This window comes from Pholcus phalangioides, unplaced genomic scaffold, assembly GCF_987345545.1.
Source record: "Pholcus phalangioides strain wild (caught in Gottingen) unplaced genomic scaffold, Ppha-v1.0 ptg000020l_1, whole genome shotgun sequence".
Lineage (NCBI taxonomy): Eukaryota > Metazoa > Arthropoda > Arachnida > Araneae > Pholcidae > Pholcus > Pholcus phalangioides.
The window spans coordinates 8,827,824-8,843,964 of NW_028301613.1; the positions used below are offsets into that span (position 1 = coordinate 8,827,824).

At 34.0% G+C, this 16,141-nt stretch overlaps 1 protein-coding gene across 2 annotated transcripts in view; it reads left to right on the top strand.

Moving 5' to 3' along the window:
* Window positions 1-16,141, top strand: part of LOC149070940 (transformation/transcription domain-associated protein-like) — a 271,954-nt gene that overhangs the window by 15,844 nt on the left and 239,969 nt on the right. The window contains exons 7-11 of one of the 2 annotated variants that reach the window (XM_089248856.1): window positions 399-629; window positions 764-930; window positions 4,299-4,389; window positions 8,860-8,907; window positions 15,747-15,882. In XM_089248856.1, coding sequence (XP_089104982.1) covers window positions 399-629; window positions 764-930; window positions 4,299-4,389; window positions 8,860-8,907; window positions 15,747-15,882 — 673 coding nt within the window. The remainder of the gene's footprint in view (window positions 1-398; window positions 630-763; window positions 931-4,298; window positions 4,390-8,859; window positions 8,908-15,746; window positions 15,883-16,141) is intronic. The other variant, XM_089248857.1, reaches the window with a different exon arrangement.

Genomic DNA, 16,141 nt, shown 5'->3' on the forward strand with positions numbered 1-16,141 from the left:
TTCAACAAAAAATCTCAGTCCCTTTTGCAATTCCTTTGAAGACAGGTTTCACTGTAATGCGTGCTATAATTAAAATACTCAAGGTATGATTCTGAACAACAGAACATTTTTAAATGCTACAATAATTTGGGAATTCCATTTTTTTTTCTTTTTTGTCAATGGTGTTCTTATTTTTTTTACTTTTTTTCAAATTTTCACTTCTAGGCCTGTATATACACATATAAATTAGATCAGTCGACTCCACCTGCGATGCTGGGGGAAGCAATGCCCTTCCCTGTATTTCCGCCCATGAGTGTGTTGTTTACTCTCAAGCCAGCATAAAAACTCTGATTTTCTATTAAGTTCATGCGACTTACAAACATAAAATAATTTTTTTTTTCTATGGAATGTATTTGCAGGTGCGGGAGTTTTTATTTTTCTCCAGAGAACGTTTTAGTAAATTGGGACCGCAACTTGACAGAATATTTCAGGCAAATGATTCAATCATTGTCAGCGATCTGTCTCAGATCAATATGGAAAAGGTTTTAGAGGATATTTTCATCGCTAAAATTGTTAAGGTGCTAGATAAAAGCAGTTACAATGAAGCTGATGGTGGTAAGAAAGACAAGGAGAGATGCAAATATGTTGAGGTAGTATTTCATGTCAAATTATACGAGCATTTACTTGTGAGCCAATTGCTTTGATGCAGAATTTGTAAATACACAAGTGTATATTCCCTATTCAGTGATTGCTGCTACTTGACAAGTTGTTATCTTATTTTTAGTATAATATACTTCCTCGTGCATCTCAGTCATTGAAAGTTTCAGCTGAACTTCACACCCATATAGTTCTGCTTTGCCAAGTGCACAAGGATCTTCTCCATCAAGACATTATTGAATTCATTCCACTCATTATGAAAACAATATCTTTGAGGCCCTCTGAGGGACAAAGGTGAGTTCAAATGTTTCACTCTACTGTGTTTTCAATATCTTTTTATCATTCTTCAAACCTACAAAAACTGAATCTATTCTTTTAGTTTTCATATTTTTACATTTCAATTTAAAATTTTACTGCAAGTGAATATAATGATAGGAACATGATAGGAACTTTGGAGTAAGGGGGCCATTCAAGTATTATGTCAGCGGATTTTTAACCATTTTTGACACGCCTCTCAATTAACAAAATTTAGTCAGCTCTGCCCCCTTGTCCTAATGCATATTGGGATCACAGATGTACTGGGAGCATGGGCCCCTGTTATCCCCCCCCCCCCCCCTCCAGCTGATCAAAAATTTATTTTGATGCAATTTTTTTAAATTAAAAAATTGGAATAAAATGCCTTTATATGTTGTTATAATCAATTTCTATCAATTGCAATGCTATTTGACAGCTAAGAACTCGAATTGTTTTTCAAGAAATTCATTGCAACCCGCCCCTCCAAAGGTTGATCCTGCTTACACCTCTGATTGGATTTCCCTTCAAGAATATACATACATAGTCTGACCACCACCATTTGGCACTGCTGTAGTGAACTTTGCTATACATACACAGGGATTATTTTTCATATGATTATAAATTGAACACACTATGTTTTTATCTTTTGTTTTACATTTATTAATTACTGGTTTAAGTTAAGCTTTAATTAAAGGAGTGGTACACAACAAGAGAGTGATTGCCTTTGTAAGTTGGTGCGAAGTGCCGGACATTGAGCTCTCGCCTTTTTCATCATGGTTTTTCTAAATTGGAGATATGATATGGCAAGATGGTTTCTCATAAATAACCATTCAAGTAATTTGAAGTAATTCCTTTTTATTTAGCTATCAATTCTATGAATAGAATTATTGCGGATGTGTCTGGTCTTGGCTAATCAATGATTACCAATTTTTTTTCCAGTGCATGGTGGGCCCACACTAAAACATGGTCAAGTATTTTTTCATGAGTAGTTTCTTTGTTCGTCCTGTAAATCATCATAGCTTGTTTTCCCCATCCACATCATACAGGAGCATAGATGATACAGAGGTGTGAATGTGGTGATCCTTCATTCACAAAATATAAAATATGGTATCATTAGCAAAGGTGGCGGGGCGAAAGTAGACAATCCCCTGATCATCATGCACTGTCAGTGAACCCCCGCCCCGTTCAAAGAGCACAAAGAGCATGTATCCGCTTATGTCCAGCAAATCATTCAAGGATACAAAACACACATGCACATAGAGTGGTCACAAAACAGTTAGCTGATTCCACCCCCTTATACAAGTAAGTGAGACACAGTGGGTGGGGTGGGAGGTCTGAAAGACCTACTTGAGAAAGAGGTCTATAGAGGATTTATCAACAGGGTGCAGGGAATGTTTGTTCAACTAGGGAAAGGTTCTCCTCATTTTCTGCATTCCCAGTAAAGATACCATTAAGAATATTTCATCTTCTCTTCTCCACTGGTCATGAAAAATCAGCAAATTTGAAACATCCTGTACCCCCCCCCCCCCCATCGATGCTGGGGTAATACTTGAATGGCCCTAAGACTAAAGTAATCCAATAATCCAAAGCTTAATTTTAACGTTTAAGTTTCTATAGAAAGCATTGTACATTTGGTAATACAGTAGATGTCGCTTATTATAGAAAAACATGTAATATCAACTTCACAAAGCACAGACCAGATGTATATCGTAACGTGGGAAATACTTTATCCAAATTTTAGTTTGTTATAAATTTTTTTGGTTCATCCTAAAGCTGAGGTGTTACTTTAAAGTTAACCCTTTTTCTTCCCCATAAATTATGATTATATTTCTGCAAGACTATGCAGGGAGTTCAGAAGTATAGTGAGCAAGTTTCCCCTGTTGACAAATAGTTCTGTATTTTATTCACATATTTTTTTTTTCTCATCGAGCCATATTGATCACTATGATCTATGAACCTGTGGTACAGCTTTTGCAATGGACTTTCTATAGTAAAGTGAAAGGTAAGGAAGATTAAAAAAAAGTCCCTTTAGTCCTTGGTCAGTTTCTTTCAGTTAACTAGAATCACAGTTTTGTCTGCAAGACTTTCTGAAGGCATCAGTGGTATCTACGTATATATATATATTTTTTTTTTCAAACCGAACACAACTCAGGTCTATCGCCATAGGCAATTTTCTACCTAGTGAGTTGTGCCGGAAGTGTAATTGTGTGTACCTAACTGTCTGAGTGCGTATCTAGTGTTGCGTATGATTTTTCAGTGCTTCCATCTATATCTCAGAAGTGAAGTGAGTGATGTGTCGTGACTGAATATTTGTACTGTTTGTATGTCTGTTACTCTCTGTGGCGAGACTTTTTAACGGGGAGATCGGCTCGCATTTGCGCCTCGAAGTTGGGAACCAATCTACGTATATTGAAAAAGTATGGTAATTTGCATTAAACAGTTCAATTTTTAACTCCTCACAATGGCTGAATTTAAAAAAATATATATATGGTTTTGGCTTTAAAAAATCACCATTTATAACCATATGATAAATTATTAAAAAAGAGTCAGTGAAAAACAGCAACACAATTGAGCATTTTGCAACCAGTTTTAGAGTTTCTCATTTTTCACATGAAACAGGACTCAAGCCATGATGCAGTTATCAATAAATTATTGTTATCAAAAACCTTCATTCCTGATGTAATCACATTAAACTTTATTCAAAAAATTACAAAATTTCCATAAAAAGCTGTCCCTGTACATTAAGCTGTACAGCAGCAATCCTGAGATATTTTGTCAAACTTTATCTCTTTTATTTTGGTCATGCCGAAATATTTCGGGTTCTTAACACTCTTTTATTTCCAATGTGGCAATTGTAATGCAGATCAGAAAAATTTTAAAAACCTCTTATACAGTGTTAATGCAGGGGTTCTCAAACTGTGCACAGCAGCGCCCTGGCGCACCTCTAACCTTTGTCAGGGACTTTGACTGCTCCGCGGCTTTCTGAAAAAGTTTTCTGAAAATATTCTTTGTTAAACGGCTCTGGGGAGCCAGTGGAGCTCGTGGATAGGAAACAGGGCGCTGCTGGGGAAAAAAAAGTTTGAGGAACCCCTTAAGGAAGGGGTTAATAACTAGAATATACATTCTTAGTTGGACACAATGCTATGTGCTCACTCTATGATTGAGATTAATATCAAAATAGAAAATGAGTAATTATATCTGTTTCTATGATTATCGATAAAGTAATGCTGTCTGGTTTTTCATCGTTTGTTTTCTGTAATTATTATTTTCCTGCAGACGTAATTTATTGTGTCGAGGCAATTTGCTAATGTATTCAAGTTTTATCTTATTATATCAATGACAATACATAGTATGTATTATTTGTGCAGGATGGAAGGAAATGACATTAGAGAAATTTTCATCGAGTTTTTCCACGTTCAGATCAATGTCCTGAAGCTATTGGCCTTCATTATAATGTGGGTGAGTATTTCACTGCTGATTTAGTTTCTCAATTTTTTTTCATTACCCATAATTCTTTTTTTTAATGAAATTTTACAACGAACAGAGGAATTATATTTTTAAACGTTCAACAGTGTCATGTATATGCACGGCTAATTAAACAAAAATTAAATATTCCCTATAGTTTTTTTATCCTTCCTTAGTAATATTTTTTATAGAAAATGCATGAAAAGTTGCATTTATATATATATTGTTTATTATACCAAATAATTATGTTTTTAACCCAACAGGATAAATGCAAAAAATTGTCAAATTCATAAAATGAATCTTTAATAGTCAATTCTGGTAATTGAATGAATCTTTAACCCAATGAATCTTTAATAGTTCAGTTGTGCCCACTTTTTATGTGCCTTGGGGCACATGCACAATTTCAATCTGCTGGCTTGAGTGCCCAAATATATTGCCAAGAAAAGCTATTTCATTAACTGTTACATTCCAAAGCCACTAACAAAATCTTGAATTTCATTACTGTGCTCGTTTTTGTCTAACCACAAATGCATGATAGATGGCACTCGTAGATGAGAGATTCTGATTGGTTTACACTGACCTAGTCAGAACAAAGCAGCACTTGATAGGCTCCTGACCAGATCATGACCTGCTGCTCTTTCTCAAAGAAGAGATGTATGCAGGCAGTCGAAGAAGACCTGGACCAAACTTGACAGGCTGGAAAAGCATTGAGTGCAGTGCTCCCACTTGTCCTACATGTTGGTAAATTGTCCTTTCCAGTTTTTTTTCCTACTTTTTTTGCCAAATCCTATTTACAAAATTCATGTAATTGATTTTAATTGAGAAGGGAATCATCGATATATTGCCAGATTATATATACAAAGGTAGTAGATTGTAATGAATGATTCTGCCAAAGCAGAAATTGTATCATTTTTCAAGTTATTTGGGAGGTGTATGTGGACCATTTGGTTTATTGACTTTTCTTTTTCTTAATTTGAGAATTTAACAAGTAGTAATCAGAAAAAATAATTTTGCATTTACTACTTTCTTGGACAGTATCATGGACTTGAACAGTAACTAATATTCATCATTCAAAATTATGGTGCACATTTTATGTGTAGGTGAAACAATAGTTTACATAACTAAGCAGTTGGATGCATAGGATCTAGGTATGGTGATTCTGATACCACCCAATAGCATTCAACTTTCTTCTGTATTTTTAGGACCTGCAGAGGCATAAACAATGTTTACAATGGTCAGCAAAGAGCTAGAAATTAAAGTGCTTCATTTGTCAGAAATGATTACGCTGGCATTGAACATTAAAATGCAAACAAATTAATGGTGGACAGATTGAAAAGATGGACAGCCCAGCAAAACCCTCTGGTTCACCTTGACTTGGACCTTGTAATTTACAAATTTTGTACTGTGCTTTTGAAAGTCGTCTCGAAGGAGTATCATTCTTAAAAAACTTGCATGTCTTCTTAATTTGCCGTGCATTGCCAAAGAGAGTTGACAGACTGGGCTGTGAAAGACTCAAAAAAGAATGTGATATTGTTACGAACTATAAATGATAGATGGTGCAATTCTTTATCTCAATCTTCTGTTGGCAACTAGAGTTGATACTGGTTTCGGTTTATCGGAAAAAGATGCGATTGGTAAGAACATTCCAGAAGGTCCCGCCCCTCCAAACAGTAGTTCCCACACCTCCATACGGTGGCGCCGCCAACTTGGAAACTGTAAAATAGAATTTTGTAGAACCTTATATTTCTCGAAGTTTCTACCAGGGTTATAAATAGGATGCCAGATACCAGGCTCGAGGAGATTTTAGAGACTGGATGAAAAGGCAGTTGTGATTTAACTTTGCGAGAAAGTTGTTAGCTCTCTGATTAATGTAATATAATGTTCTACAAAATTTATTTTACAGTTTTCAAGTTGGTGGCGCCACCGTATGTGGGAACTACTGTCTGGAGGGGCGAGACCTTCTGGAATGTTCTCACCAATCGCATCTTTCTCAGATAAACCGAAACCAGTATCAACTTTTTGTTGCCAACAGAAGATTGCGATAAAGAATTGTGCCATCTATCGTTTATAGTTCATAACGATATATATCTTGAAAGGAGACAGAAAAGAATTATCTGTGCCCTAAAGCAGAATGTTTTGCATTGTTCTGCAATGAGCCCTCTGCTGAGTGGAAATGTGTTACAGTATAAATTCCCATAAAAGTGTTTTTTATAGTTTTCTTAAAATTTTTCCATGTTGTGCTGCAGTAGTACTGATTAAATTCCATAGAGGAATGTGTACGAGGTGCATGTACAGTTAAGTAGCAGTAGTAGTACTACTACTAATTGTTCTGCGACGTACGTCACAGATTTTGGCATATTCTGTTTTGGCCAAAAATTGTTTTCATTACCAAATCAATCATTTTTCTTTCATTTTGTTTTGCTTTGGCTCAAATCAGCCTTATACGATTCTGATATGGTGCTATATTTTTTTTAATAAAAAAAAAAAATTATTATATTTTTTTTTCAATATTTTTTTCAATATTTAAATTCAATATTTTTTTTAATAAAAAAAAAAATTGAGGGTTTTTAATTATTATGCTATGATTATGTTGTCTAAGGGGGGATTCTCCATTCTAGTTTTTTTACTTTTTCTAATTTTTTGAGTGGGAGCCCTGATCTAGTGTTCACTTCCATCAGCTGTTGAAAACACTCTTGGATGTGTAGCCAAGAAACCGATATTCTAATCTTGGATTTTAAATCCATTGATAGAACTTAGGTACCTCATGATGATGTTGTCCACTGGTGTTACTAAACGTTAAGAAGAAAATGAACTCGTACCCAGCGACAGAGGAAACTGGGTTGGAGAGAGGAGGGTTCAAAGAATCACATCATATTCAAGAAAATTTTGAAATACTAGCCTTTCTCTTTTCGAAAAAGTAGCATTTTAAATTGGAAGATGGTTCTTAAAACAACATATTAAAATGTTTTCTTTGAATATTTTTAGTTTTGAAAAAATTAAATTTTTTAATGCTTTGGGGCAATGATGGTCTGAAGGATTCGAAATTGAGTTTAGCGATCTGAGTACATGAGGTTAGCCATTGCTATGACAATCTGTAGATGACCAAGTTAATATTGTGGTGATTATAAGACGCTGTTCAGAAAATATTAAAAATTTGGTAAACTTAGAGCAGGAAAGAAAAGATCACAATAGTGTTGACTATCATCAGACTGAATGTATATTAAATATTTTTGAATGATATGATGAAACCAGAAAAAGTGTAGAAGAGGAGTGTACATGAACTCAGAAAATTCTCAAATCAAATTGGATACATATGTCTCATTGTACAGGGTCTTCATAATTAAAGTTCCACTTTGAAATGGCCATAAAAGAACAAACTACTGGACAAAATGTTATCAAACTTGGTAATAGTTTACAAGAGGTCGTGGGATTCCCAAAAAAAAACTTTGGAAACTCACCACCAGCAGGGAATGGCACTGTATGCAATATTGTTAAACAAGATAAGACATGAAGACATCAGTTTAAAATGTTTTTAATTGTTTCTAAAACATGTTGCAAAGCATGTTTAATGTAGGTGTCCACCATTTTCTGAAAGCAAGTTAAATCACATTATTGCGTTCTCAGTAGCTCTTAGCATAGCAGGAGAAATGTTACGGACATGTCGGTGTATCACATTCCCCAATTTCGCCAGATTGTTTGTTATCCCCAAAAACAGTGGCTTTGAGGTAACCCTAGCCAGAAATCAAGGAGTTGAGGTCTGGTGACCGGGGTTTCAGAGAAAGCACATTTGCATAATTCTAATTTGCATTTCTCCTGCCTTAAGCCATGTAGCTAGCCATTGCAATTTTGCATAACTACGCAAACAGTTTTGTTTCAGAAATGATTAAAAATATTTTAAACCGATGTCTTCATGTCTTATTTTCTTATTGCATACAGCACCATTCCCCTCTGGTGGTGAGTTTTTAAACCTTTTTTTGCGGAAAATTGAATCTCACAACCTCCTGTAAACTATTACCAAGTTTGATAACATTTTTTCTACCAGTTTTCCTTTTATGGCCATTTGAAAATGGAACTTTAATTGGACGGCTTTTATATAAAAAGAACCAAGTGCCATTGAATCGAAACTAGAAAAATCTAAACTTAGATAACTAATCAGTTTCTTCCATTCAGTTTGGTAGTTGGTTCAACCGCACACAGACGGAATCACAGCTTGTATGTCACTTGGTTCTATTTAGATAAAAATTCTACCTCTTTCAATAGTTCAGATGTAGGCATATCTCAAAAATGTTAAAAATGGTGCTTGGTTCCTTTTATATAAAAGCCGTCCAATTATAAAAACCCTGTATATGTATCTTGATTTTGTGATCATATTTGGTATTGAATTGAAGTTACATTCTCCATCATTCTGTTCTGTTCTGAGTTTTTAAAATAAGTATTACTATTCAGATATGTTTTTGTCTATAGGAAGAAACCTGCGCTGGGCCACAGAAGAAAAAAGTCAGAATATTTGAGGTGAGTGTTTCATTTAATAAAGCCATCAAAGCTACAGTTAAGTTCTTGGGTCTGTATTGGGACAAGAAAAATTTTAACAGGCAGTTATAAGGTTACTCAAGTTATTTGGAATTTGGATTAGGTAATGGGAAAAAATATTTGTTATATACAGGGTTGGCAGGTTTTTGACGTTTTAAACCGTGGTTTAAACTATCAGGTCAAAACCCTCTATTAAAAACCTCTGTCAAAAGGTGTCTGCTTTTAAATTAAAAAATTTACGTTAAAAATACACACAGTGATTGCATGTAATGTTTAAAGTCACTATATTATACAAAGAATAAATACTTGATATGATTGTAAAGTAATTTTCTGCTCTCTACAGAATTATTTTGGACAATATATGTGTATTTTCATGTAAAATATGCAATTTCAATAGAGGATACATAAAAGCTGAAGGAAAAACTATGAAACTATTTGATATTCTTCAATTCAGCATGATTCTCAACCTTCCAAAATTTCTTCAACTTCATATAAACCATCTGCTGTACTCTTTTCATAACAGATATGTGTTTAATAAGTTTTTACTCCATATATGTAATGTTGATTTCTGTTATTAAATTTTCTGGATAACCACTGATACTTGAAACGATACCCTTATTGTGCATAACATTAGAATATAGCTAGCAATAAAAATGTTAAATTGCAACTAAAATGTCCTTTAATTTAGCAGTGCTGATTGCATATGGTGCTTATGAAAAGCTACTATAACTTACTCTAAGTGTGATAGTAAGAATGACAACACTGACGACATGTTTTTGACTTTTTTAATACTGAGTAAGTTTTTGAGATCAAAAACCTAATCTTGTGATTGCTTACCTCACATATTTTGAATAAACAGCTTTATTTTGCTTATGAAATTAAACATGGGTAATCAGTAGTTTAGATAACATCAGCAGTTTAGATAAAATGGGTCATAAATTTTTATATCTGGTCTACACTCTTTCTGTCAAAAAATTAAAATTGAAAATTATAATTAATATTTAGTTTTAATTATTGTAATAAATTAGTGTTTAAAAATAAAATGCAATATACAAAAAAGTAAGTTCTTCATCACATCAATCTATTGTGTTTAAAATAATATCCAAAAGCATTCAATTAGATTTTTGACAGGTTTCGATGGTTTGAACCAGTTTTTGACAGTTTAAACTAGTTTTTGATGCTTTTCATGTCAAAATCCCAACCCTGGTTATATATTTTTGCAGTTGAATATTTTAGAATTAGAAAAAATATGAACAAAATTTAGTGCATTATTTAATGCTTTCTTTTGGCTTTTTACAGCTTGAAAATATGATTACTGAATCATTCTTATTAATATTAGTCTGAAAAATATGTTTTTCCCCCATCCTTTTCTTTCCCACCCACCTTTCTTTTCTTCTCTGAAACTGAACGCTGTCCAGGCTTGCCAACTGGCAATTTTGTTTACGACTGCAAACAAATTTAAACCAATCCAAGAAACATTGGATTGGTAGAATTCAGTATCTATTATTGTGATTTATTGGATGTGCTACTTATAAATTAGTGTTTAAAATTAAAATGCAATATACAAAAAAGTAAGTTTTTCATCACATCAATCTATTGTGTTCAAAATAATATCCAAAAGCATTTCATTCATTTAGATTTTTGACAGGTTTTGATGGTTTGAACCAGTTTTTGAGGTAGTATAATTTGAGGAATAGAATTTCTGAGACGTGTTATTTACCCATTTAGAATCTACAAACTTACAATTGATTAAATTAGTTTAAAGTGGGGATGAATAGTGATTTGGCAGAATACTGAATATTTGGTGGCCGAATATCAGTTTTCTTAAAATTCATCATAATAATAAATAAAATTGGTGTTTTTAATTGAAAATAAACTTATTAGTTATTTCACATGATTGGTATTAGATTTTAATTATGCAATTTGTTCTTTAGCACTAAAACTACCAGAATTTCTGGACCCCCCCCCCCCCCCCCTGGAACTACCAGAGAGGTCTTTTGACCGCTATTACAAAAATACATGATACAGCTGTAAATATGGATTTAGTTTGGATTAAACAAGTTTCATAAAAGAATTAGGGTTATCTGTCTTGAAATATTGTCATATAGAGGTTTCTGGGGTACGGGGGGGGGGGGGGCCCAACCCCATGAAAATATCTTATCTTTATATTTTTCAAATTCATATTATGTATTATTCATGGATTTCAATATTTCAAATCATAAGTTTTCAGGAACTGTCTCGCATTCAGCGGGTGAATTTTCTCACCTCCCCACTTCCCTCAGCTGGATAAATTAAAAACTTTGATTTTGAAGCAATGCTCAATATGTTTTTTTACAATTCTAATTAGCAAACAAAATAACAGTCTTCATTAAAAATTCGTAAAATCTCAAAATAAAAAATCTGATTAAAAAGAAAATGACGATATAGTATGGTGTTTCCCAATCTCGGGTCTGCCGGATCATTTTCATTTTCTACCATTGCATGAAAAACACATTTTTTGCTGTGAAATTGTAATTTATTCAATTTTTTGATGTAAAAATTAAAAAGAAATTGATACCCAAATTAAAAAATAATAGATATTAGATTTTATGGGGGGGGGGGCATCTAAATTGACCTTCTGATGCTGCAGGGAGTCTGCTATACATTGAGCTTCACTACAAGGAATCCATGACATCAAAAAGGTTGAGAAACACGGATATAATATATATTGTATGAAAATATATTATAATAATAATCTGAGTATAAATATATAATAATAATCTGAGTATAAATATATAATAATAATCTGAGTATAAATATATAATATTTAAATATATATATGATTTATATAATAATGCAAATAATTACATTATCTCAAAAAAAAAGATATTGTGGGACTTCACAGAGAAATAAAAAGCGTATATTAATCATATCCCTTAGCAGTTTGAACATTGAATCTTCGCTTCACTGTGTTGTCCACAAACTGGATTTTTGCACTTTCTGCCCGACATCAGTTTTTTTTTTAATTTGCTCAAGTAGCAGCACTGTTAGCGTTTTGTCACTTTCTCTGTTTGATCATCATCAGAATCTTCAGTCAAATCTGGAGGTAGACATCTACCTGCAACAATCTAAGCTCATCGGCTAATTATAAAATGAAGTTCCTTCGAGAAATTTTTTTTTGTAGCAAATTCCTGTATTGATTGCACTCAGATCAAGGATATTATAAAAGGCGTGCATCGGCCAGTACCTTGAAGGAGATCGCACAAAATATTTTCATGCATCTGGTCTAAAATACCTACTGTGAATTTTGTTGAGTTATAAAACTTCATGAACAATGTATTTTTTGTTGTTTTTTTCAATGGTCGAAATTTCAATTGAGAGATGAAGGCAGCTCAAAACCAAGATATTCTTTTTAGGTTTTCCCTGCTACACATTCATTGTAATGAAATATATTTTTAGGAGTTTGGTATCATATAACTGAGCATTTGAGTATATGATAACATTAGAGATTTCTCATCAGGATTTATTCATGGTTCTCACAAGACTAGTATGAGTAATTTTCAATTTTTCCATAAGCTTCACAGAAGTGAAAAACTATCAATTGTAATATTCCATCCTTTCTTTAGGCATGGTTGTGCAATCTTCATTACAACGTGTTTTGGAAGAGGTACATCATTGAGATGTAATTCATCTTTTCCAAGATATGAAAAACTGTTGCATATATATTATTTAGAATGAACAGTCATCCAGAACTTGATTCCAAATTTTTCTGGCTTATTAGCCATATATTGAAGAAATCTACATCTTGTTTTTGTGGGAAAAAGTTGTTTATCTACCGTCTGATTAGGACCTGGAATGTAGCATGAATGTTCATGAGCTTAATCCATATTTCTAGAACTAAAAAAAATTTATTCGACTGTAATCAATTTTCTCTAGTAGATTTTATATCAAACTTCAGATATTTCATAATTTCCACTGAATCTATTTCCACCCATGGTCTCAATGAAACTTGGTGGTCCCCCATGTTTTAGACCACAGATCACCAACAGAAGTAGATTTTGCTCCAAGATCTCCTCTGAGGTGCATAAGAGCAATAAAAGCATCTTGTTTTCAAGTGTGATAAAGCCTGGGTGTCTCTCGGTTCTTACCAATATCGATATCTAGTTCTTCAAGGGAAAGGCTCCAATCATCCATTTCAAACACTCTCTTAGCCTCACACATTGTACTCTCGTGGATATGTTTCAACATGTGCTCATTGAAGAAGTGTTTCTAAGCACTAATGCAGCTACTTTACCGCACACCAACTTCAGTCATATATTGCCATATGCCAATTTCCAACCAGTGGATTTGGGTGGGAAATGAAGACTCTGTCCATTGGTGGTCGCCGCAGGCTCGGTGGGTGGTAACTTGCTTTTGATGTTCTATGCCCGGATTCGAGCCCATGGACCTTCACGGTAACCTTCATAGTGGAAGACGAGCATCTTACCACTGAGCCATGCTAATGCAGCTGTCCTTGTATTTCTATTTTAGTTTAATAAGATGGACCTGGTAAATCCTTCAAAACTTTGTTTTTGTCGCCGACAAGTGGAAGGAGCAAAATTATCTTCAACAGTCCACTCAGTTTGACCATCTTTCTCTAAAACCTGATTGCCAGGTTGAAAGTACTCAGAATCATTGGGGACATAGACATGTTGTCATCTGCAACCTTGAGATTGGCCTCGTCTTCCTTTCTTAATTGTGCATGCTGCTGAGTGGCTGTTTTCTTTGGCAACATTCAGAGTGTAATCTAAAAAAAATTACTTTAAAATCGCGTAAAAAGAAAGAAGTGATAGGAAGAGAAAAAATGCTCAGCCTCCCACGGGGGAAAAAATCTATGTGACAAAAATATTCTCATATAAATTTTGAAAATCTTATTTTTTTCTAATCCGGGAGGGATGCTCTTGAACCCCTGTCACTGAAACCGAACTAACCCATGAAACTGTGCAAAATTGAATGGAAAGTAAGAATTTTTCAAAAAGAGAGAGATTAATGGGGGGGGGGGGGGCATAATCAAAAAGGAGGGCAAGCTCTCTCAACTGAAAAGATTTGTGGTTAATTCTCTGCAATAAATGTCTAAACATCTTACCTTGGACATCACAGCTAGTTTCATTGGAAATTTCATCCAGAAAAGGGTTGCTTTGATTTTGTACAATGAATTCATCTTGGTTGTTTTCTGCATTTTGCTCTTCTGCATCTTCCTCTACATCAGAGGCATTCTCGCTCGGATATATTACTGGCAGTTTCAAGGATTTGTTAGCATTCAATTTCCCGCAAATTCGCCATGATTTCCCACTTGCTTTCACACTGAGATTGAGGCTCAGGAAAATGTTTGCACTGTAAATGAGTTGAGCGAAGAGGCATGGGGGTCCCTTGTCAAAACACAGCACCTAGCATTGAAGAACTGTTGCACCACCATCAACCACTATATTATGTTTTATACAATTTTATTGTGTACAGTAAATCACCCCCCACGTGTTTTCTCCAGCTGAATGTTCTTGTGCACGTACTAAAAATCCATACAAAATACTGTCTCGTGTGTGATGACATGTAAACACACATTTTTTTATGTATAAATAAATATATATAATCATAAGCTGTGACAGTAGCATAAACATTTCCCGACCTGTGGATCACAATATTGAAGGTGGTCCCCAGCATGTGTGTGTGTGGTGCCCACAAGAGAGGGGCTGAGTAGGCCTGGGACGATTCTCTCCATTTTTTTGTTTTTTCACGCTATAAACTCACCGTATAGAGACCTGTGAAAGTCTGCTCTGGGGATCTACAAAAGATCTCAGCCTGGGGGCCCTGCTCCAGGATGTGGGGCATGTAGTGGGTGATCAAAGTTCCGAAAACGATCAGAATGACCGCATGGTAGTTCCAGTGTTAAATGGGTATTAAAAAACGGGTAATTGAAAGATTTTTTATTGCCGTGATACTTGATACTAACAATCAAATTTAACGATGATTGTATATTACTTACAGAATCATTTTTTTTAACACTTTTTACAATTTTACATGTAATTAAGAAAAACCGTAAACCAAAATTTACTCTCAACTAGTAATGTGTCATAAAATTTCATGACATTTTTTTATTTTTCATCTCTAAATGTTCTTGGCCCCTTTTGCTTCTTTCAGTATCTCAATATGTATCTTGTCTAGGTATATTCTTCAGTTAGTGAACTTCTGTAATTCCTGCTCACTTCCACCTTATTGCAATAGGACTATTTTCAATTTCATGATTTCCTTATCCTAGAAATTTGCCCTGACATAACCTTTTTCGCAGAAATAATAAAAAATATTAATTTTCTTGAAAGATGGAACAAAATACTGGATATTTTTTAAATAAATGAAGGTTAGAAATGGATAGATACTGCTGGAGAAAGCCCTTGAAGTACATGCCTGATGGATATCAAATTAATTGAAATCTGTTTGTCAAATAATCATTAAAAGTCCTTGAACGATATTCCACACATGCAAATCCAAACTTTTTATACTAGATTTACTCACAATAGTGTTTAGGCTTAAATCATTCACAAAATATACAGTGGATCCCGCTTATAACGTTTTTTTCAAAAACCTTCGTAGAAAAACATTGTGTGCAGGAAAGCACTTTAAATGGGAAATCTCAATGAGTATTATCAAGAGTTGGAACAACAAAAATAAGTCATACTTAGAGGGGAAGTTGTTCTAAGTGGGACACTATAAACGGTATCCACATGTATTTCACACTCATTAGTCTTGCCATATAGAGTATTGGCAAAACATTATGTCAGCCCAAAACTGTTATGTTTGCTTTTCACTAGGATTTTGTCAAAAGAAACTCTTCAAGTCTCCCTAATTCCTTTATTGGGCTCTTGGAAATGTGTCCACCTGGTGTTGCTCATCTCAGGAGAGAGCTATTACTTTGTCTTAAGCATATAATAGCGAATATGCCAGAAGGTAAATAATTTACTTCTCATTGCAATATTGGTCATTCATCCATTGACTCTTGATTGTATTTAACTTGTAGTATTTTGAAAACACAGAGTTCTGAAAATTTTGATTTCTTTTTTCATATTGCTCCTCATTAACACAATTAAAGAGGAGCAGTATTAACAATTGATATCATTAGCAATTCTCCTGATTGTTATTTGTTTTTGGTTTATCAATCAATCAATCAATCCCAAATGTCTTTTCAAACATTTGAGTGAAAATTAAA